Consider the following 23,737-nt stretch of genomic DNA (forward strand, 5'->3'; position numbering starts at 1 on the left):
TAGAAGCTTAACCTCAGCACTGGGTACCAATTTAGAACATATCTTGGAGGTCCTGCTTTAGTTTACAGTTTGGTCCCTGTGTGATACCTCACCCTCTCCAGTTAAAAGGAAACTGCTGATCTCACTGGTGGTTTAACAGGACCATTGGCAACAATGCGAAATTTACACAAATTTGGCAGGCAGTTACCTACAAATTCATCATAACTATCACCTTTTCTTAAGCACAGAAAGCAAGAAAGTTAACCGGCATGCTTAAACTCATCAGTTGCTGCTGCAGCTGCACACTCATGATACTGCTTTTTTTTTTTCCTTTCTTTTAGATGACGAGCTAACAAAGTAGACATGCAGAGTTCACACACACAAAAAAAGACTGCAGTTCTCAGGAAGCCCTTTATTAAGTCAAGGCATTAAAGAAGAAACTATTGTTATTCACCATGCTTCTCGTCTTGAGGTGGTTCATACTGAGCCAGCTGTGGATTTAAAGAGAGGAATTTAGTTAGCTGCAACATTTCAGAAACACTTTCTACATTAAGGAATGTAGGAAAACGTTTCATCTGGAAGTGTTCCATTTACTTTGTGCATTTTAATCCATCACTAGTATTTATGCAAATCCATTTTCAAGTCAGGCAACAAAGTAACCCTTCCCTCAAAACATCAATTTGTCACATTGTATAATCCTGCAGCTATAACAAGGGGGCTTTTAAAATGCACTTTCAAGCACATGGGTCTTGCTCTGAAGTTTTTCCGTTTCTCAGTGTAGGTTTCATTAAGTACTTTTGATCTCAAATAGCAGCTGATAATGATCAGCACCTTATAAGCTTTGATGTCACTGAAAAATGATTAAATGAAATAGTCACTCATAGCAACACTACCGAAACTAACACTTCCTGTAATTGTTCTTTTATTATGCTTTCTGGAGGGTAGGACCTAGGCAACTATGCACTGAAGCACAACATTTACTTTGAAAGTTACTTCCAAAGAAACATACAAAGGTGTTTACTTGACCTCAGTTACATTAAAGATAAGCTCAAGCTTCAAAAACAGTTCAAGCATTAGGACTGAGTCTCTGAAATATACCAGTCCAGTTTCCTCAGCTAAGATTCTTCCTCTCTCCTATAAATTGCAGAGTAGGTTAAAAACAAAGTACATGAAAAAAATAAAATGCCCATGTGTTCCTCATAGCGACACTAATTTACAGCAATCACTATGCCAAGTAACAAGCACCACTAAAATAGCATTTTCTCATTCTTGTAGATTTTACCACAAAAAATGGCCAGTACACAATCCAAAGTCAATTTTCTTTCCACAAAGTACCTAATTGTTTGCTTTCTGCCCCTCACCCAAATACCCACATTCTCAGTAATAAAGAAAAAGAACAAGATCTCCACATCTGAATGCAACAGAAGAACACCACCTATTTGGACACAGCTCAAGTTACCAACAAATGCACTGTTAAACGTGTGGACTGCTACAAAAAAAAAAAAGCTAACCAGTAGTGTTCTCCCTGCATTTTGTGTGAACTTCTACAGTATGTCAAGAGTGACAGGCAGAAGATTGTACAGGAAAGAAAGGGAAAAAACAAAACCATCAGTATTAGAAGGCACAGTAAGGTAAGACTTATCATTTGAAGACTAAAGAAGATGAAAGCACAAATAAACCCACGATTATGGAAAGGCTTACTTTCCTGGAACAGGTTTTGACTTCTTTAAGAGATTTCTTTAACCAAAGACCCATATTACTCTGCTTTCATGTGTCTACTTACTATCAGCTGTATTTTTAAGTCGGCTACGCCGAGTGAACTGCTGGTCTATTGCTATTCCCCCTAAAATTCTGCTCTTTGCCATATTTCCTAGTAAGAAATAATAAACGTAGCTGTAATGACTCGACTGTTGGTAATAGAGGAGGAGAATTACTAAGACAGCAAGAGGGGACTTCAGATGAGAAATACAAAGGGGTAATGGCCAAGTGTCCCTTCTCCCAGAACTAAGGTGCTTGTCTCCCAGTAAAAAGCCTGTAGGGATGTTCACATACAACAACAGCCACCTTCTTCCAACAAACTCATGGAAACTTGTAGCGGCATATAAGCTACTAGCTTATTAAGGTTCTAAAATGTTTCCTTCTTCAGTGTTGTGAAGTTTATAGTCAGTGCTCCCTCGTAAGGGGAAGTTTTCACATCTTGGAGCAGTTTCAGAGACAGCCTGCGGGCCCACTAAAGAACGGCTCTGCCTTAGCTAGCACTTCAGATCCACTGCTACTGCAGATAAAGGAACACCGGAGTCATTTTAGCTGAAAAATGCAAATTACTGTCCCACATGGATATCGGTGCCTCTACTGGTAACATCCTGCCACGTGTAGGTCTGCCAGGTCACACAAACTGATGTATAATATTCCTCCTTCAGTTAGTGTTTTGAAAGCCTTTATACTAGATACATTAGCTTTTTTTCTTTTTCAAAACTCTGTGGAAACATGAGCTACATAACATCAGACAACTTGAACATATCCAGACAGGACTGAATGAAGACATGGAATTAGCCTCAATAACATACTTTCACTGAATAAAATCCCTAGTTTAGCAATACTAGTCTATGTTATGGAATATAAGAAGTGTTCCATAAAAAAAAAAACACCAGAATTCATCATAGTAAAGATTTTATCAGCATTCCACAGCCATGAGGCTAAACAATGCAACAACATTTATTAGTTACTCTAAGGGAAGAAAGAAGAAAGTTAGCTGTATTCCAAGTATTAAAGTATTCCTTTTGTGGTGTAATATGGAACTACTGAGGAACACCAAGTAGATTTTTACCTTGGTTTTCAGTTTTTTATTTTCTTCCAACACAGCTTCATATTTTTCTTTCATCTCTGCCACTTCCAAGCGAAGTGCCTCTATTTCTGGATTCTCAGGAGCTGAAGCTCCCAGATGATGCTTCAAAAAGCTGATATTTAGATGTTAAGTATTTCCTCAGTTAGGTAGCAGAACCGCATCATAGCTTTAACACTTATGCTGAAGTTAGTGCTGCAATGCATGCGACCAAAATTGCATTAAACCACTTTAGGTTCCTACAGTGCTTTTCATCCTACAGGATGAAGTTACAAAAATAAAAAAGCTTTTCAAGTCCATTGGTATATTCCTTTAAAAAACCAAAGCACAAAAAAACCCACAAGACATCAGTCTACCCAGGACAAATTCTCATGTTTTACTATATCCTCTTTTCCTCTCTTAACACAGTTTTGAGGAGTTAGAAGGAATAACCAAAAGATAGAAGCAATAGCCAAAAAGGGAGGCTGCAGCAAGAAACAAACACATTAAATTGCATTCCCCTATTATTAAAAAAAAAAAAATAAAAAGGAAGTGTGAAGAAGCTGACATCAGAAGCTACAGATACTGTAAATACTCAAATCTAATGCTGCAGGCCTACAACATTCTGTAATAGACTAACTTAACTTCATAATTGCTGGCATACTGTTATGCACAGTTCCTCTGCACCTTGTCAGGCTTCCTGTTCGCTTGTAAGAGCACAATTATTAGCTAAAACGCAACCATAAAAGCTGCGTTCTCAATGCAAGCCTTCTAAATGAGTCTCTCCAGTTCACCTACGAGTCAGAAGCAGCGCTGCTGCTTCGCGTGAAGTCTCTACAAACAATTCACGGAAGAGAAAAAGGATACTCCAGTGCACTATTTGGTTTCTCTGGCTCTTCATATAAGGCTACCAACACTGCAAATAGAAAATATTCAACAATTGCAAGTCCATGTAACTAAGTCTTTAAAACATGTATCAACAGTCAGAAGGCATACAAGTTGCATGCCATGTTTATAGAACGTTCTTCTGTTTAACAAGATTTTCACTTATATACTTTGATGCAAAATAGGTCTGCTGTACAGAAGGGAACAAAACAATCCACCCAGTAACAGGTAGAGAGTTCTGTTGATCCCCTAACCACAGTGTTTGACTATTCTAGCAAGGAACACAAAACAGCCTAGACTGTTTTAAGATATTCCACACACAACCCTAGTATTGGCTTTTATCAGCAACATTGAAATTCTAACTCTTTTGAGACTCTTCCTTCATACACCATTATTTCCACTTAAGCTACACCTTTAAGGCACAGGCCAACATCAGCACTTCCACTACTTCCAGCAGAAAAGCAAACCTCTGTCAAATAACTACAGGTACAAAACTAAATGGTTACCACCAGAGTAGGTGACAGAGCTAATCTTTATGGATGGGGGCCCTAGCAGCCAGGGCGGTCACACTCACAGAATTCCCAAACTTAACCAGCCCCTCCCTCCCCACAGGGCACACACACAGCTACAGGAGACATCTGGTTTCATAAATACTTAGAGGTCCTTCTCCCAGTTTCAGATGTCCAAGCTGCACAGCCAAATCTGTTTGAAGCTGAGCCCCGAAGTTAAGAACAAACTTAGGATGCCACGCTGCTTGGATGCCTTGTTTCGCCATCCCATGGGATGCCTCGGGTTGCAATAGAAAGAAATCAAGTGGCACCCACACGGCCGGCCAGGGGCCTTGGCGCAGCACCTATTCGCTTGGCAGCCTATTTTTCAAGCAGGAATATTAACAGATTTTTCTCCGTGCACAACTGGAAGCTCTCAAAAAGTCTTCCGAGGGATTTAAAAGATACTAAGCCACACGGAAAGCCAAAAGCATCAAGTTTAGCCCCGTTATTTTCCCCGCTGATACGGATCGCCGCTCTCACAGCGCACACAGGCTCGTTTTAGGAGAAGCACCGAGCTCTGCTCCAGACACGCTGGTTTTGAACGGGGATCCCAGGGGCGCAGGGGCTGCTCCGTGACCCAGGCCGTGACTCCGTCCGGAGAGCTCCGGCAGAACGGCGGCCCCCGGGGAACCCAGCCACGGCCCGAGACCAGCCAGGGAAGGAGCCCCCCGGCCGGGGGGGTGGGGGTGTACCCAGCACACGCAGCCCGTGAGAGAACAAGGACCCCCGCCCCCGCCGGCCGCGTCTCCACAGGGCGCCCGGCCCCGCAGCCGTGCCGGGGCAGCGGCCGGGCCGCCCCGAGGGGAACGGCTCCCCCCCGCAGAAGCGCGCCGAGAGCCGCCCCAGGCCCCCCGGCCCGGCCCGGGGACTTACCCTTGGTGAGCGTGTCCAGCACCCCCGACTTCTCCAGGTACCGGCGGAACTGCTCCCGCTTGGAGTCCGCGGCCTGAGGGAGGACGCCCACACGGTCAGATCGGCGGCGCCCTCCCCCCACTCCCCGCAGCGACGGGGGCGGCTCGTTGGGGCGGGCGGGCCCCCGTCCCCACCGCGGGGGCGGCAGGAAAGGCCGAGCCGCCGCCGGGCCGCCCCTCCGCGCAACGGGCCGGGCCCGGCAGGACGAGCCGCACCCGCGCCGCGCCGGCTCGCTCCCCCCTACCTTGCAATGCGCCATCTGACCCGCACCGCGCCTGCACGCGGCCCCGCGCCTGCGCCCTGCGCTTTGGCGGCGCGAGGGCTTCCCCGCTGTTGCCATAGCGACGGGGCGGCAGCGACGCCCTGGGCCGCCCGCGCGCCCCTCCCCCCGCCGCGGGGGCTCCCGGCCGGGGGCGGCGCCGCGTCCCGGCGGCTCGGGGCGGGGGCGGGGGGGCACTGCTGGGGGGGGCCCCGGCGGGCGGGGGGGGGGGGGGGCTTCGGGGGAGGGGGGCTGCGGGGGGGGGGGGCTGCGGGGGGGCGCTGCACTGGGGGGCGCTGCAGGGAGCGGTGGGCCCCGGCCGGCGGGGGGCGCTTCAAGGGGGGGGCACTGCAGCGGGGGGCGGGCCCCGGCGGGCGGCGGGGGGCTGCAGCGGGCCGCGGCTGCGGAGCGGCGCCCCGCGGGGGTGCGCGGCACTGGGCAGCGGCGGGGAAGCCGTTCGCCTTCGCCCGTTTCACAGAACGGAAGCGGCGGCACCGGTGTGGTTTCGTGACGCGCTGCGGGACCTGCTGGCTGATCGAAGCTGGTTATCATTAAACCAAAAAAAAAAACCAACCAAAAAGACCCATCCACCTAATCCCGCGCTGCGCTGCTGGGGTCTGCTCACCCTTCCTCTGCACGTGCTCCTCTCCGGTTTTCCTGGCACCAAGTGGCCCTTTGCTCTTGGCAAGGTGCTGAGGGGAGCTGGAATGTTTGACCCACATCCACACACACACAAAAAAGTTATTCAAAAATCCTCGGTCAGCAGCAGGAAAAACAAATTCTTCTGTATCTTGTCTTGAACCAACCAAAACGCAAATGTCCCGTCCCGTATGTGCGCGTGTAAACGCTGCTTTTCTGTTATTTAGACAGTGGGAGCAGAGTGCATTAAACACCGGGATTTTTATTACAGAGACATTAAATGCAAACCAGGCATTAGCACCGTGATTGCCCACAGAAACGTATGCATCAAGAAATGCAAGAACTAAAGCTGCGGTAGCAGTATGGACTTGGGTACATCACGCTATACCATTTACATACACTCCTGTGTATTACACCACGTGAGATGCTACAGTGTAAGCAGAATTACATAGGGCTGTATTTACGTGTTCACACAGAGAGAAACAAAAGCCAAGAAGAAAAGCTGCTGGAGAGAAATCTACAGTGAATAGGTTTAGTAGGATTAATGTGTGTTTCTTAGGTGGACAGGGCCAAATTAAGGCAGCTGCTGCAAGCAAAAGAGCCTTTTAGGATTTGGGGCTCCTTTTTTTCCTAATATTGTGCAGCCTTCAGCCAATCTGACACATGGCTGGCTCATAAACATAACAATAACACACATTAAGAAGTTAATGATGCCGTAACATCTCACAAATTACTTTTCCAGTACACGTACAGTAAGTCAGATCCACTAGTAAAAAATACACGCATATATGGCAACGCATCCCCGATGTGACCACCTCACCAAATATTTACAGCCTGTTGGTGCTGTGTGAATCTAATACATTCATGGAAGTCAAGATGAACAAATGGAACATCATATTTTGTTCATCTTTCCCTCCTTTATTATTTCAGGTTGTTTCATGGAACTTGCCTTACACTACATGGACTGGAGCAGCAAGTGGATGAATGTTTTTTATCTGTTTTATTACCCCCATAAAAAGCATAAATAGAAATCTCCTTCTAAACAATTATAAACATTCTTTGATTTAGAAGTTTGTCAGAATTTGGGGGACAGACAGACAGAAAAGGAGAAGTTTTACAGTTTGATAAACCTTTTACATGTTTTTTTACATTGTAACTGAAAGTAAGAGGGTACTACTTTTTTTTTCCCCCCCCATTTTTTTTCTACTATTGTAAGTCTTCTGGTTTGTGAAATCCAAAACTCCTCATTAATAAATTTCAGTAACTTGTTTTCTGACTGAAAAAAATACAATTGCTATCTTATTAGTGTTATGCAAAATCTCAAAATTAAGGCTCACAACTCATTTGTAATTCATGATGCTTTAAAAATGTAATAATGTATTTAACAGTAACAGTACACAATAAGAGATTCACTTTGATTTTTTTCTGCTGAGAAAGTCAGTGGAGATACACTGAAAAAAAAAGTGTACCATGGGGGTCAAAGAATTAGCGATACAAGTATCAAATGCTTTGTTCTTTTTTTCATTTAACACAGTTCGAACAGCAGAATACGTTTGACACCCTGCTTTCAGGCAGCTGTCAAATATCTGTTGGAATTCTCAGAGGGGTTAAGCAGAAACATATTTACCGATAATTAATTTCTCCTGAGAGTGCCAGTGGCCGCTTTAGCCTAATTTAATTTACTGGTCTTCACAAAATATATTGTTAGACTGTAAATTTTGTCTTCTACTTCTCTGCAGTTTAAATAGTCAGCTGTGATTTTATGCCTCACTTTTCCTAGCATATTGTGGATTTATACAATGTGTTTGCCTTTGTAGCTGGAAAGGTGGCATACAAGTTTATACGCTGAGGTCCTGGCCACCCTTTCATTACAAAGGAAGCAAAGAGACTGTTTAAAATGACTTAGCTAATATTCAAAGGGCTACATATCTTTTCTATCTCTGTGAAACAGCTGGTTAAAGTTGATGATTTAGCTACTCTCGTACATGTCTTGCTTATGTCGCAATATTCAGTAATTATCCCAGAAGTGACTAGTGCAATTGGCAGGTTCCACCATATATTCGCTATATTCCCACTATATTTGAAGGTCGGTGGGGGCACGCCTGATGCTGGCATTACTTGACAGCGACAGGCGCCTGCACAGGGGGAAAGGCTTAGGACTGTCGCAGTTCCTACTTTGTTTAGATTCTGAGCTCACCTCCCCTGTAGAGTCAGGAGTCTCTGGTCGGCTAGAATTTTTTATGTCAGCATTGTAGGGTGGTTGGGCTTTGGTTGTACTGAAACTGCTTTGTCTTCTGTTTCTGTTCTTTGGAAGACAATTTGTTGAAGCTCCCGCATTCTCAGCCATTGCCGAGCAGTTCCAAGACGAGCTGATTCCGTGTTGTCTTCGGAAACCAGTAACAGGAAAAGTTGTGTCGTGTTGCAGTGAAGTTTGAGACGGCATTTCAGCAGAGCTTCTCAAGCACGTGCTTGAAGCTGTATCTGCATTCTGAGTAATAACAAGGAAATGTTTCTTTTCAGCTTCTTTTTGCATATCCTGCGCTTCAGTCCCAAGCAAGTCTTCGTTATTATTTATGCTAGTATTTTGAATCTGATTGTCTAAAGCATTTGTAGCTGTCCTCTTCTTTGGCGATTTATTTTCCTGATTGCAATGGGTGTAATTGCTGCTTCTTTCTGCACGGTTATTTTGCACGTACTGAAACATGGGAGGAGAATTTAGAACTGGGTAGACAGCAGCATCAGTTTGCTTTTCCATTAAAAAGGCATAACCGCCGAGTGTAGAAGGAAGAGTCTTTTGCGGGGGTGTGGATATTCCTAAAGAGGAGCGTGGTATCACCGAGTATTTCTTAGACTTGTTTATGTAGAAATTGTCAGGGTCATCCTTGTTTTTATTCTGCCCACAGAGTCCCATTTTAATTTTTCGGAATCCTAGGTGGATAATTTCTAGGATATTTAAAAGTAATGATACAGTTGCTATGGATTGCATGAATAATATGAACACTGTCTTCTCTGTTGGCCTAGACACAAAGCAGTCAACTGTGTTTGGACATGGATCTCTCTGACATTTGTAAAGGGGATCTAGATGAAAGCCATAAAGAAGATACTGCCCAATCATGAAGCCAACTTCCACAGCAGATCTTGTGAAAATATGTATCACGTAAGTGCAGAGCAAAGAGCCTCTCAGGGGTGCTTTGTTTAGCTTTCTTTGATCCAGTTGCCGGAGTTCTCTCTCCAGCCTTTTCCGACATTCAGTCGGAATTTCTAATTCAGTGCTTTCCAGTTCGACTCTTAGCTGAGCTTTCTTTTTTTGCCTCTCTTTTTCCAAGGCTCTTAGTCTGTATAAGGCATGACCCATATACACCAAGGAAGGGGAAGACACAAATATGACTTGCAAGACCCAGTATCTTATGAGAGAGATGGGAAAGGCCTCATCATAGCACACATTTCTACAACCAGGTTGCTCAGTGTTGCATATAAATTCTGATTGTTCATCGTTCCAAACATCCTCAGTTGCCACTCCGAGGACAAGCATTCGAAATATGAAGAGGATCGTTAGCCAAATCTTTCCAATAATAGTGGAATGAATGTGGACCTCCTCTAAAATGCCTCCAAGGAAATTCCAGTCTCCCATGGTTATTCTGCCATCTTAACCCTAAAATGTATGAGAGAGAAAAGTATCAGACAAACACCATAAAAGCTGCAGTCCTTTAACGCATTACGAAGAACATGACTCTGGGAAAAACCACGGTATGTCACATTGTAACCATGGCAACATGACTCGTCGATAATCTAGGTATTATTCTCTCTCATCTGCAAGATGAAGTGCATCATCCACCTGTGTCTTAATTTATCAGTGAAAGACACCCTGGTAATGATCTGAGGTAATAAGCACCCTCAGTTCGCATCAAATCAGTGGAAACTAAGGTGCCTGGCTGGTAGCGGGGTTTTAGGAACATTATTTGGTCCATTTGAACCATCACCCATAGCAGCGTGAGAGCGGTACATTTATATTTAGGACACCTGTGAAGGTAGAGGAATATTTCCTGGTCTTCCTGTTCAGATGTTCCAAGCCCCATGTCGCAGCTGAAGTTAAGGTAACGTCCAACTACTGTTTCACAGCAAAAAATGTTTATACAAAGGAACTCGAGAGAGAATAAAACACGTCACTAAAATTGTATTGTTAAATTAAAAATATGTTTAAAAGCACATAATTTGGTGCAGACAGTTGCTTTTTGTTTACAGATGTCAATGATAAACAAATAAATAGAATGACCATAACTGGTCCAGCTTCCTCTGATCAATGATACCTGCACTTGAAATACAGAATAGAGTGACTAGGTGTGAAGCATTGCTATCTTTGCCCCAGTTCACTGAAAAATAAATTATTTACACAAAAGTTCTCTACCAGCATTTTCTTAAATTATTATCATCTGAGTACAGATGAACTGGTAATATATGTGTTCACACATCTTGCCTTTTTTTCCTGTGTTTCTTTCCCCAACTGCATTGTGGACGAGATTTTAAATTCCTTTTCAATGTCCATCTTATTGTATACACTAACAAAAAAATATTTTTTTAAATGTGTGAGGATAACTGGTACATCCGTAGATTTACCTTTGGTTGTACATACAGTACAATTCAATAGAATTCAGTTATACTAAAACCAGAATAATCTGACCTTTTTTTTTTTTTTTTAGGATAAAGGTGGTTTAACAGTGTTTTCTGTTCAGAGGGGATTCATTTTCACCCCGTAAAATGGGAGTGTTAAGAAATCAAATTGAAGTTGCAGTCTTACAGCCACAATACCAACGACAATAGAGGAAACTTTATGTTAAGGCAGCCTACTAAGAGAAATACTCTTGCAAATCAGGATACAAATAGGCAAGTATAGACATTTTTTAAAGATAAACAAATTAAAAATAAATGGTAAGTTAAAAAATAAAACATACCTTTCTTTATGAAAATGTGTGACATTAAGGATCTGCAGTGTCTGACAAAAAGTTACAACCCCTGCCATCTTCCGTCCGTGTGAGTAAATTTCACATTATCAGCAGTTTATTTTGCTACAGGAGCAAGTGATGGAGTGCAAGTTCGCACATTGAATTTATATTTGCTAGGGATGGAGGGAGGAGAAAATCAATCTGTTGTGCAGTCTGCTACCACTGCAAGCAAAATTTAACTCTGACCAATAAAGGAATCCCCTTAAAAAAAAGCTAGAAATGAAAAATCTGCAGCTCTAACTTCCTTCAGATTATCTTCCCTTTTGCCTCTCCAGCACCTTCCAAGTTTCAAGAATAATCTCAGCCTCTGACAAACAGAATAGAAGAAAAATTTTGGACCGAGTTGTAGTTTACATATCTCAGTAGCAGCAAAGACTTGGTTTGCCTGTGCAAAAGCAAAGGAGGTAAATCCTTCCAAATACTGTCATTGCAGATTTCTGCAGTCTGTTCTCCTGGAATGGCTTAGCATCACACTCCCGATGTAAAAACCCAGTGCTAGTACTTTTGGCCCCTCCAAACTCACTCCCTCTTCAAAAAGAGCATCTGTCCCTATGTTCTATGATTCTATACCTGTCGTTTATTCTCCTCGTGCCATCTTACTTGCATTGATTTCTCTAAAACACCCCTGGACGTGGCAACTGTGTTACACCATTCTCCCCGTGCATGTAATTCAGTATTTCTTGTTAGGAGCAAGTCATTACTCCAGTCTAAGTGTCAGACAGACTGAAGTTGGCAGTCATTGTTCTTGATAGCTATACTTATGTATCAAAAAAAGTCCACCCAGCACTTGGGGACAGATTGCAGCTTGTAAATTAAGCTGATGCATGAAACTTACTTACTTATTTACTTAAATTACGTGAAAAATGCTTAAGATCTGCTCAAATGGCTTTGTAGCTGATCAGATTGCTACAGTACATTTTGTAGACTGATGGTAGGCAGGGGAACACCCTTTCAAACACTCTAAACTCTAGGAAATGCCTGCAAAAAATTCCGGGGAGAGGGGATGGAAAGAGACCTCATTTTACAAAAGGAAAGACGGGGGCAGAAATACACTTGTTTTGTATACAGAGATCGTCAGGGGTCAGCATTAGCAGTGCAATGGCCAAGGGTAATGCCTGGTATTAATGTGGAACTCCGCTGCCAGGATCAATGTGAGTTAAGAAGTGTATCTAGTACTATAATCCTCTTTCAGATGATTCTCCTCGGCTCCCTGCAAATGCTTATCGCTGATCCAAGTGTCCTGTATAGGCTAAATAATCTTTCTCTGCTGAGAACTCTAAAAAGCTAATCATTATCTTTTAATTTTGGTGCTGAGGATCAGTCAATAGGTCACGTCCGATTTCATAGTTAGATGACAGTATTCGATCGTTTTGGCAAGCTCTCAGTCTACAGCCAACTATTTCTATTAGATACTTAAAGCAGCTTTCAAAACATATATCACTTCCGTAGAGTACTTAAAAGTAATTTTCTAAACATTTTTCTGCTATTGGTGAAAAAAATTCTCTAAATCCACCGAAGTGGTCCACAGACCCCCCAACACAACCTCCTGCAAAGATACTGAAGCTTTGTTTGAAAAGCCTACGTATTTGGTGGGACTGAGCTACGATGGTTGGGGATCTGCCTTTTCTGTAAAAGGTAAAGGTTAAGACAGATATTTAATGATCTGCACATAATATTCCAGGATGCATTTATATAATTTAAAAAGGTATTTAAGTCAAATGACAACTTGATGAGTCAGGATGGAAAATGAATTTGAGCACCAGTGGCAATTTTATAGTGCTAATGCTGCCTTTTACCTTGGTGCAGACATTTTGTGGATGCGACTATTGACCTAAACTGTTGGACCAACATTCAGTGTTTAGTAACAAAACACTTAGTGATGTAATGAGAGAATACTTTTTCTTCCAGATCTCGAAGCTACCTCACCGGCTTCTCATTGGTGGTGGGTTTGCTGCAAAACATCCCCCAGACTTTAAGGACTATATTATGTTTTCTTAGCTCAGGGTCAAACACCACAGAAATCATTCAATTGTGGAAATATTCTGCGAAGATCAAGACCTTTTCATTCCTACTCATCAATAACATGCACTCTATGTGTACAATTGATTTTTGTTTTCTACTGTATTTGTCTGACCCACAACGGCCAGCTAGAGGCACAAACATCAGCGATGCGTCCTACAGGCTGAGTAATGTGGACTCACACCCACAGTTCTCTTGTGCAGCTCGGATCACAAACGATAAACTGCAATAGTGAGCAATTTGGACTACTCAGTACTGAATTTAGGGCTGCAAAATCCAACGGTGCCGTGTTTGAAGGCAGACCAGAGAAAATAGAGATAGAGGTGCACAGTCTTCACATTCATCCATTTTCTGTGCTGGCTTATAGATTAACTTTTGATTGCTAAAGATGTACATGCAAATCAGTTGGTGCAGATTTGTGTCCCGTGTACCTGCCCAAAGTAGAGGCAGGTACATCGGAGGCCTGAAGCCTGGTGGTGGCACCTCCTTATCCAGAAGGGCAGCGAGTGGATGTTTCCAATGAGCATTTTGGCTCTAGCAGTGCAAAAAGCCAAAAACCATGAGAACACTTAGTTAACCTGTTGTTGGCTCAGAATGTGGGGAGCCCAACTTTTGTGATGTCTTTCACATGGCTACCAAGGCAGGGTAAGAATTTGCAAGAGAATGCCTTCGTGGCACCTTCTCTGCTGGAGCTGTGCATGGGTGGTTCCATGGAGCATTTGAGTCTGAACAAGTGTAAAAGTGAAAAATTAATTTTCTCACCACAGAAAAAAGGTAGCAGAACTTTTGCTATGTCCCTCACATGGCTACCAGGGCAGGGTGAGAACCACCAAGAGAAGTCCTTCCTGGCACCGCCTCTGGTTGAGCTGTGCCTGGGTGGCTCCATGGAGCACTGGAGTCTGTACGAGTACAGAAGTGTTGGGTCAGTTTTCTCACCCCAGAAAGCAGGGAGCAGAACTCTTGCAATGTCCTTCACGTGGCTGCCAGGGCAGGGTGAGAAGCACAAGACAATTCCAACCTGGCACCTTCTCCAGGGTGTTGCAGATTATCTTAAATTTTTACGGAATCTTTCTATATTTTGTGTTCGTGAAACAGTTTGCTATAGGACCATCTTGAATTTAAGGAGTTAACCTCCCTGTTAGAATTATGTTAGCGCTTGTTAACCAACCACGTATGAGTTGCTGTGGTGCTTGTTATCGGAGACTGTGCTACCCGAAGCCCCTGTGCCACAGCCCATACTGACCCTACTCCCTAGACCATCACCAGCTCACCTGGGCTCTGGGTGCAGGGTGTCACCGGACAGCTTGGCCAGGCCGATATCCAGCCGTCCAGCCTGGCAACAAGACTCACTTTTAAGGTGCCCTGAAGTGAAGCACCTTCACCATAACGCTAAAACCCAGACCCACAGGTCGAGACGACCCTTGCCCAGGTGAAGACCCTTCCCCTGTGCAAGTGTAGTAATGGAAGAGGATGGCACAGCAGATGCTATAATGATATGCAAATTACTAACCGGGTCTGGAATCAAACTACACCTCGAGGAGAGTTACAAAGCAGGTGTGTTCATTGCGGCGCCGGGTGCGAGGGGGGTCGCTCCTCCGGACTTGCACAGCGCTCCAACCAGCAGCCGGGTGTTTATGGTACAAGTCACACACACACATCAGGTTTCCGAGCATCCAGGATCTCCTCCCCCCGCCGCCCCTTCCAGATTTCCTTTTCACCTTCGTGGGCAGGTACCTGAAGTTCCCGTTTTTCTCGGCGTACGTTACCCATCTTCATTTAGTTTCTGTTACCTACCGGAGTTCTTTAGACATCAGCCGTTCTCTTACTGCGGTTCCAGTGTGTAACACCCGCTGGCTGACCGAGCCCCCCCTTACTGCCCCCTCTACACATGCCCAGCCCAGCCGTGCCCGCGGGGCTGGGTTTAATCTATACGGGGCCGTGCGAGTCGGAGGTCGCTGATCTCCTGCTACCACAATTACTTTACCCTGGTTTGGTTTCTTGTAGCGGTCGGCGCGTCCTGGTCCGAAGGCTCCTTATTCACGTTCTCGTTGAGCTCATCCACATCGGTTTAACCGCCCCTTCCCCAAGTGCCCAGTGCTGAGCTCCCCCCTTCGCTCCCTCCCGGTGCTGATGTCTCCGTTACCTGCGCAGCTCCCGCCCGCAGCGGAGCTGGGGGGGTTTCACTGTACCACCGCCTCCCTCCCCTCAGCCCCCGGCTCGCAGGCGGCTGGAGCCCCCCGTGCCGCCCCCCCACCTCCGCCCCACGGCTCGCTCGCCTCTCCCGCGCTCCCGGCACTGCCCCGCCGCCACGATGCAGTTCCGAGCGCATGGGTGGCGCCCGGGCTACAGCACCAACATTCGGCCGCCAGGTGGCAGCAGCGCCCCACCGAACCTGCGCCGCGCAGCGGCCGCAGCCCCCCCGGTTTGCGCCGCCCGCACGCGGGAGCTGCGGGTGCGGGACTCGCAGCGCTCTGCCCTTCTCCCGTCGCAGCCCAGGCGATACTGCCCGTTGCCTCCGTACCAAGAAGCACGCACGTGGCTCAAGCGTTTCCATCACGTCTGACGGCTTGAAAAATCGGGTAGCTCTTTATCGTAGCACCAGCAAAACTCACCAGCTGCAACGAGGCTTTTACCATCCCACGCCAGGTTAACTCCAACAGCAGTTCCCACACCTTGCCCCGGCACGGCCACCAATCCCCCACGAGGTTTCAACAGTTCATCTACTGCCAGTGCTGTCTTCATCCTCTTCGTGCCGGTCCACCCTGCTTCTTGCCTCTGCTGCAGCCTCTTCGCCTCCCCCACATCCAGAGCACTCTCTCTTCTGCTTCTTCCAGGTCTCTTCCTCCCATGCACCTCTTCCATCCCCCGCCTCAGCTATTTAACTACTCAGCAGAACCAGCCACAGCTGCACCTCATCCACATCAGCCAAGCCCCCCGCCCCTGAAGCCAGCCCACCGCTGTATGTTATCAATGTTAATTAACCTGCCTTCATTCCTCTACAATTCTTTCTGTCCGTGCCCCACCCATTATCGAGGCAGAAGCAGCAGCACAAGGAACCTGTTGGTGCAAGGTTTTTTCCTACAGATAAGCCCCAGTGATTGCAGCTGTTAAAAGGAGAAATTCACACAGCCCTGGGTACCACTGGGCTTGCTTTAGTCATGACTCAGAGCTGGGCCACCACCCCAGTGAGTGGCAGAGAACCAAGGGATACAGCACAGCTTATATACGCTTATCAAATCATTAGTCAACATCTGAAGTTTTTAGAAGTTTCCTTTGGTCTTGTCAGTTCTGTGAATGCATCATCTGACCCTGTCCCAACTGATTCATCTATCCGGTTCCAGTCTCCTCCTCGCATCATGATCTCCTTTCTGTCAGCTTTAACTCACACAATCCTTTAAGCACACTTAGTCTTTGAACAAGCAATTTTATTCACATATACCATTTTTTTTAAAAACAGCTGTGTTTCTCAGAGCACCTGTGCATACAATTTATCATCTATTGTTTCTCTGTTCTCCCACTGATTAACCTGACAAAGTTTAAACCAGCCTTGGATTAGGGCTATGCAAGGGCTGAGGCCTGGTTCTGCCATTTAGCAGCTTCAGCACTTTAAAGTTCTTAATTCAAAATGCATTTTCGTTAACACACTACCTTGTGCCAGTGAAACACGTATGACTAGCTAGGACAAAGACCGCTTTTAGCAGAGCAGGAGTCGGGAGTGGGGGTGGTTGGGGCTCTTGGGTAGACTCACAGGTGGGTCTTGCCTTTGGATGAGCAAGGGTTGGGTGGTGGTCCCGTGTTTTGGCTCACAGGACTGTCCCTTTGCCCCGTTACCTCTTCAATGCACGCTCACCCCAGACCCGTTAAAGCTTCTGCGGCAGACTTGTAGAAATGTGAAGCCACATTTTATTTTTATGTAATAAATACTTTTATGTAAAAAGTTTTTTCCATACATCCATGGCCCCATATAATGTCTTGTGCAAGGAGAGGACTCTCCCACATTTTGGAAAGGGGCAAGGCTCCATTCTGAAGAGGGAACAATAGCCCCTGCCCCCCCCCCGCAGCAGTCGATTTCTCGTACAGACTGTTGTTCACCCTATCATGCAAGCCAGAGGGGTATCTAGGAGACACTTGCTCTCAACAGGAAAAATGCAGAACCATTTAACTTGGAGAATAACGGGGATGGGCAAAAGCTCACAAGCACATTGGTGGCACCGGAGCTCCACGCTCTTCTTGTACATATCTCCTCTCCTTCCCAGGCCACCCCTTCAGCATTAAATCTGCAGGCAGGTAGTTTTGCTATTCCTAATCCATCTTAGGTTTCAGCCACCTCTCCAAGCGTTAAGCACACGAGACACTCCGTTTGCTTCATACTGCAAAACTATGAGGTGAACGTATGGGCAAGCCTCCCAGATGCTTCCACCTCAATTTACCCCACGTCTTCCCCACCTCACCCCTCCCCCTTTCCCATTCACCTTGCAGAGGCTGAGGTGGAAAAGAGCAGGTAACTCTGGCCAGGCGGACGGGGGTTGTTGCCCTCCCGCTGCTTACATCTGATTAGGCAGAGTATGGGCAGGGGAGCGGGATCAGGGCACGGGCAGCGGAGCGGGATCAGACACGGGCAGGGGAGCGGGATCAGGGCACGGGCAGGGGAGCGGGATCAGGGCACGGGCAGGGGAGCGGGATCAGGGCACGGGCAGGGGAGCGGGATCAGACACGGGCAGGGGAGCGGGATCAGGGCACGGGCAGGGGAGCGGGATCAGGGCACGGGCAGGGGAGCGGGATCAGACACGGGCAGCGGAGCGGGATCAGGGCACGGGCAGGGGAGCGGGATCAGGGCACGGGCAGCGGAGCGGGATCAGGGCACGGGCAGGGGAGCGGGATCAGGGCACGGGCAGGGGAGCGGGATCAGACACGGGCAGGGGAGCGGGATCAGACACGGGCAGGGGAGCGGGATCAGGGCACGGGCAGGGGAGCGGGATCAGGGCACGGGCAGCGGAGCGGGATCAGACACGGGCAGGGGAGCGGGATCAGGGCACGGGCAGGGGAGCGGGATCAGACACGGGCAGGGGAGCGGGATCAGGGCACGGGCAGGGGAGCGGGATCAGGGCACGGGCAGGGGAGCGGGATCAGACACGGGCAGGGGAGCGGGATCAGGGCACGGGCAGGGGAGCGGGATCAGACACGGGCAGGGGAGCGGGATCAGGGCACGGGCAGGGGAGCGGGATCAGGGCACGGGCAGGGGAGCGGGATCAGACACGGGCAGGGGAGCGGGATCAGGGCACGGGCAGGGGAGCGGGATCAGACACGGGCAGGGGAGCGGGATCAGACACGGGCAGGGGAGCGGGATCAGGGCACGGGCAGCGGAGCGGGATCAGACACGGGCAGCGGAGCGGGATCAGGGCACGGGCAGCGGAGCGGGATCAGACACGGGCAGGGGAGCGGGATCAGGGCACGGGCAGGGGAGCGGGATCAGGGCACGGGCAGGGGAGCGGGATCAGACACGGGCAGGGGAGCGGGATCAGGGCACGGGCAGGGGAGCGGGATCAGGGCACGGGCAGGGGAGCGGGATCAGACACGGGCAGGGGAGCGGGATCAGGGCACGGGCAGCGGAGCGGGATCAGACACGGGCAGGGGAGCGGGATCAGGGCACGGGCAGCGGAGCGGGATCAGGGCACGGGCAGCGGAGCGGGATCAGACACGGGCAGCGGAGCGGGATCAGGGCACGGGCAGGGGAGCGGGATCAGGGCACGGGCAGGGGAGCGGGATCAGGGCACGGGCAGGGGAGCGGGATCAGACACGGGCAGGGGAGCGGGATCAGGGCACGGGCAGCGGAGCGGGATCAGGGCACGGGCAGGGGAGCGGGATCAGGGCACGGGCAGGGGAGCGGGATCAGACACGGGCAGGGGAGCGGGATCAGACACGGGCAGGGGAGCGGGATCAGGGCACGGGCAGGGGAGCGGGATCAGGGCACGGGCAGCGGAGCGGGATCAGACACGGGCAGGGGAGCGGGATCAGGGCACGGGCAGGGGAGCGGGATCAGACACGGGCAGGGGAGCGGGATCAGGGCACGGGCAGGGGAGCGGGATCAGGGCACGGGCAGGGGAGCGGGATCAGACACGGGCAGGGGAGCGGGATCAGGGCATGGGCAGGGGAGCGGGATCAGACACGGGCAGGGGAGCGGGATCAGGGCACGGGCAGCGGAGCGGGATCAGGGCACGGGCAGGGGAGCGGGATCAGACACGGGCAGGGGAGCGGGATCAGGGCACGGGCAGGGGAGCGGGATCAGACACGGGCAGGGGAGCGGGATCAGGGCACGGGCAGCGGAGCGGGATCAGGGCACGGGCAGCGGAGCGGGATCAGGGCACGGGCAGGGGAGCAGGATCAGGGCACGGGCAGGGGAGCGGGATCAGACACGGGCAGGGGAGCGGGATCAGGGCACGGGCAGGGGAGCGGGATCAGGGCACGGGCAGGGGAGCGGGATCAGACACGGGCAGGGGAGCGGGATCAGGGCACGGGCAGCGGAGCGGGATCAGGGCACGGGCAGCGGAGCGGGATCAGACACGGGCAGCGGAGCGGGATCAGGGCACGGGCAGGGGAGCGGGATCAGACACGGGCAGGGGAGCGGGATCAGGGCATGGGCAGGGGAGCGGGATCAGACACGGGCAGGGGAGCGGGATCAGGGCACGGGCAGCGGAGCGGGATCAGGGCACGGGCAGGGGAGCGGGATCAGACACGGGCAGGGGAGCGGGATCAGGGCACGGGCAGCGGAGCGGGATCAGGGCACGGGCAGCGGAGCGGGATCAGGGCACGGGCAGGGGAGCGGGATCAGGGCACGGGCAGGGGAGCGGGATCAGGGCACGGGCAGCGGAGCGGGATCAGACACGGGCAGCGGAGCGGGATCAGACACGGGCAGCGGAGCGGGATCAGGGCACGGGCAGGGGAGCGGGATCAGGGCACGGGCAGGGGAGCGGGATCAGACACGGGCAGGGGAGCGGGATCAGGGCACGGGCAGGGGAGCGGGATCAGACACGGGCAGGGGAGCGGGATCAGGGCACGGGCAGCGGAGCGGGATCAGGGCACGGGCAGCGGAGCGGGATCAGACACGGGCAGCGGAGCGGGATCAGGGCACGGGCAGGGGAGCGGGATCAGACACGGGCAGGGGAGCGGGATCAGGGCATGGGCAGGGGAGCGGGATCAGACACGGGCAGGGGAGCGGGATCAGGGCACGGGCAGCGGAGCGGGATCAGGGCACGGGCAGGGGAGCGGGATCAGACACGGGCAGGGGAGCGGGATCAGGGCACGGGCAGCGGAGCGGGATCAGGGCACGGGCAGCGGAGCGGGATCAGGGCACGGGCAGGGGAGCGGGATCAGGGCACGGGCAGGGGAGCGGGATCAGGGCACGGGCAGCGGAGCGGGATCAGACACGGGCAGCGGAGCGGGATCAGACACGGGCAGCGGAGCGGGATCAGGGCACGGGCAGCGGAGCGGGATCAGGGCACGGGCAGCGGAGCGGGATCAGGGCACGGGCAGGGGAGCGGGATCAGGGCACGGGCAGCGGAGCGGGATCAGACACGGGCAGGGGAGCGGGATCAGACACGGGCAGCGGAGCGGGATCAGACACGGGCAGGGGAGCGGGATCAGGGCACGGGCAGGGGAGCGGGATCAGGGCACGGGCAGCGGAGCGGGATCAGACACGGGCAGCGGAGCGGGATCAGACACGGGCAGGGGAGCGGGATCAGGGCACGGGCAGGGGAGCGGGATCAGACACGGGCAGGGGAGCGGGATCAGGGCACGGGCAGCGGAGCGGGATCAGGGCACGGGCAGCGGAGCGGGATCAGACACGGGCAGGGGAGCGGGATCAGGGCACGGGCAGCGGAGCGGGATCAGACACGGGCAGGGGAGCGGGATCAGGGCACGGGCAGGGGAGCGGGATCAGACACGGGCAGCGGAGCGGGATCAGGGCACGGGCAGCGGAGCGGGATCAGACACGGGCAGCGGAGCGGGATCAGGGCACGGGCAGCGGAGCGGGATCAGACACGGGCAGCGGAGCGGGATCAGACACGGGCAGGGGAGCGGGATCAGACACGGGCAGGGGAGCGGGATCAGGGCACGGGCAGGGGAGCGGGATCAGGGCACGGGCAGGGGAGCGGGATCAGACACGGGCAGGGGAGCGGGATCAGGGCACGGGCAGGGGAGCGGGATCAGGGCACGGGCAGGGGAGCGGGATCAGACACGGGCAGGGGAGCGGGATCAGGGCACGGGCAGGGGAGCGGGATCAGACACGGGCAGGGGAGCGGGATCAGGGCACGGGCAGGGGAGCGGGATCAGACACGGGCAGGGGAGCGGGATCAGGGCACGGGCAGGGGAGCGGGATCAGACACGGGCAGGGGAGCGGGATCAGACACGGGCAGGGGAGCGGGATCAGGGCACGGGCAGGGGAGCGGGATCAGGGCACGGGCAGCGGAGCGGGATCAGACACGGGCAGGGGAGCGGGATCAGGGCACGGGCAGGGGAGCGGGATCAGACACGGGCAGGGGAGCGGGATCAGGGCATGGGCAGGGGAGCGGGATCAGACACGGGCAGGGGAGCGGGATCAGGGCACGGGCAGCGGAGCGGGATCAGGGCACGGGCAGGGGAGCGGGATCAGACACGGGCAGGGGAGCGGGATCAGGGCACGGGCAGCGGAGCGGGATCAGGGCACGGGCAGCGGAGCGGGATCAGGGCACGGGCAGGGGAGCGGGATCAGGGCACGGGCAGGGGAGCGGGATCAGGGCACGGGCAGGGGAGCGGGATCAGACACGGGCAGCGGAGCGGGATCAGACACGGGCAGCGGAGCGGGATCAGGGCACGGGCAGCGGAGCGGGATCAGGGCACGGGCAGCGGAGCGGGATCAGGGCACGGGCAGGGGAGCGGGATCAGGGCACGGGCAGCGGAGCGGGATCAGACACGGGCAGGGGAGCGGGATCAGACACGGGCAGGGGAGCGGGATCAGACACGGGCAGCGGAGCGGGATCAGACACGGGCAGGGGAGCGGGATCAGGGCACGGGCAGGGGAGCGGGATCAGGGCACGGGCAGCGGAGCGGGATCAGACACGGGCAGCGGAGCGGGATCAGACACGGGCAGGGGAGCGGGATCAGGGCACGGGCAGGGGAGCGGGATCAGACACGGGCAGGGGAGCGGGATCAGGGCACGGGCAGCGGAGCGGGATCAGGGCACGGGCAGCGGAGCGGGATCAGACACGGGCAGGGGAGCGGGATCAGGGCACGGGCAGCGGAGCGGGATCAGACACGGGCAGGGGAGCGGGATCAGGGCACGGGCAGGGGAGCGGGATCAGACACGGGCAGCGGAGCGGGATCAGGGCACGGGCAGCGGAGCGGGATCAGACACGGGCAGCGGAGCGGGATCAGGGCACGGGCAGCGGAGCGGGATCAGACACGGGCAGCGGAGCGGGATCAGACACGGGCAGGGGAGCGGGATCAGACACGGGCAGGGGAGCGGGATCAGGGCACGGGCAGCGGAGCGGGATCAGGGCACGGGCAGCGGAGCGGGATCAGGGCACGGGCAGGGGAGCGGGATCAGACACGGGCAGCGGAGCGGGATCAGACACGGGCAGCGGAGCGGGATCAGACACGGGCAGCGGAGCGGGATCAGACACGGGCAGCGGAGCGGGATCAGACACGGGCAGGGGAGCGGGACGCCCGCTCCGCCCCGCCGCGCGCAGACCGCAGCCCCGTGCCCGCCCCGCCCCCACCACGCGCGGGTGAGGCGGGCCCGCCGGGCGCGCAGCCCCAGCGCGGAGGCGGACGCTCCCCGGTGCCCGCCGGTACCTTTGGGGCGGCTCCCGCTCTGCGATGCGCCCTGTAAGAGGCGGGAGCCGCCGGTGCCAGCGCGGGGACCAGCTGCGGGACAAAACCGCGCAGCCCGCCCCGGACCACCTCCCCCGCCGCCGGGCGCCGCCGGGCGCCGGTGCCGCGCTTCCGCGGGCGGGAGGAGCGCGCGGGGAGGCGGCCCGCGGGACCCCGCGCCAGGCCGGGCGGAACGCCGGGCTCAACCCGCAGGCGGAGCCGCCGCCGCTTCCCGCGCAGGGCGGCGCTGAGGCGGGCGGGGCGCGCGGCGGGGGGCGGGGCAGCCCCGCGCGCCCGCTCCCCCCGCAGAGACGCGCACGCGGGTGACGGGCTCCCGCCACGTGACGCCAGTCGCCGGGAAACGCCCGCTCGCCGCCCCCGACGGCGGGTCGCGTGGGCTGCGACACGCGCGCTGTGTCACGAGTGCGTCACGTGACGGCGTCCCAGGACGATGAGGTCAGTGGCTGCGAGTCACGTGATCCTTGCCTACGCGCAGTGGGGTCGGGCGCAGATGGCGGACGCTGAGGCCGAGGCGGCTCCGCGGCCCGAGATGCAGCGGCTGGTGGCGGCGCTCCGAGCCCGCCTCTGGCAGCTGCAGACGGAGCTGCGCGAGCAGGAGGTGTCGGAGGCCTCGTCCCGGGCCTACTGCCGGGGCTTCTGCCAGGTAGGCGCCGGGTGGCGGCGGGCCGCGGTGCGGGCCGTAGGCCGGGCGCCGGGCGGAGCGCTCGGGGCCGGGGCCGGGGCGGGCCTCTCCCGCCGTGGGGCGCGCCCGGCGCTGCGGGCGGCGCGGGGCCGTTCCGGGGGCGCTGCCGGCTCCTCCGGCGCT

The 23,737-nt window shown here is 53.1% G+C and overlaps 3 protein-coding genes and 1 long non-coding RNA gene across 5 annotated transcripts in view; 1 reads left to right on the top strand and 3 right to left on the bottom strand.

Annotated features, from left to right (window-relative positions):
• Positions 1 to 371: 371 nt before the first annotated feature.
• On the bottom strand, positions 372 to 5,520 carry MYCBP (MYC binding protein). Its single transcript, XM_055704799.1, has 5 exons — positions 5,393 to 5,520; positions 5,110 to 5,182; positions 3,668 to 3,716; positions 2,807 to 2,936; positions 372 to 470 (listed from the first exon to the last, which is right to left on the bottom strand). Exons 1-5 carry the CDS (start codon positions 5,486 to 5,488, stop codon positions 426 to 428), a joined length of 393 nt encoding a protein of 130 aa, XP_055560774.1. The 5' UTR covers positions 5,489 to 5,520; the 3' UTR covers positions 372 to 425.
• Positions 5,521 to 7,403: 1,883 nt separating this feature from the next.
• On the bottom strand, positions 7,404 to 14,940 carry GJA9 (gap junction protein alpha 9). 2 transcript variants are annotated; one of them, XM_027806069.2, is made up of 2 exons: positions 13,828 to 14,940; positions 7,404 to 9,698 (listed from the first exon to the last, which is right to left on the bottom strand). In XM_027806069.2, the coding sequence occupies exon 2, from the start codon at positions 9,675 to 9,677 to the stop codon at positions 8,121 to 8,123; it is 1,557 nt and encodes a 518-aa protein (XP_027661870.2). In that variant the 5' UTR covers positions 9,678 to 9,698; positions 13,828 to 14,940; the 3' UTR covers positions 7,404 to 8,120. The 2 variants fall into 2 exon arrangements, with proteins under 2 accessions (XP_027661870.2, XP_005439696.2); XM_005439639.4 differs by lacking the exon at positions 13,828 to 14,940 and adding an exon at positions 10,996 to 11,862.
• A 1,533-nt stretch (positions 14,941 to 16,473) lies between these two features.
• On the bottom strand, positions 16,474 to 23,310 carry LOC114015988 (uncharacterized). Its single transcript, XR_008731623.1, has 3 exons — positions 22,894 to 23,310; positions 17,538 to 17,615; positions 16,474 to 17,443 (listed from the first exon to the last, which is right to left on the bottom strand). It is a non-coding gene; the product is annotated as an uncharacterized LOC114015988 (long non-coding RNA).
• Positions 23,311 to 23,347: 37 nt separating this feature from the next.
• The window catches only part of RLF (RLF zinc finger), a 41,873-nt gene continuing 41,483 nt past the window's right edge, over positions 23,348 to 23,737 (top strand). The window contains exon 1 of the mRNA XM_055706490.1: positions 23,348 to 23,575. Within this exon, the coding sequence (XP_055562465.1) occupies positions 23,363 to 23,575 (213 nt within the window). The 5' untranslated portion in view covers positions 23,348 to 23,362. The remainder of the gene's footprint in view (positions 23,576 to 23,737) is intronic.

This window comes from Falco cherrug, chromosome 3, assembly GCF_023634085.1.
Source record: "Falco cherrug isolate bFalChe1 chromosome 3, bFalChe1.pri, whole genome shotgun sequence".
In the NCBI taxonomy this organism is placed as follows: Eukaryota; Metazoa; Chordata; class Aves; order Falconiformes; family Falconidae; genus Falco; species Falco cherrug.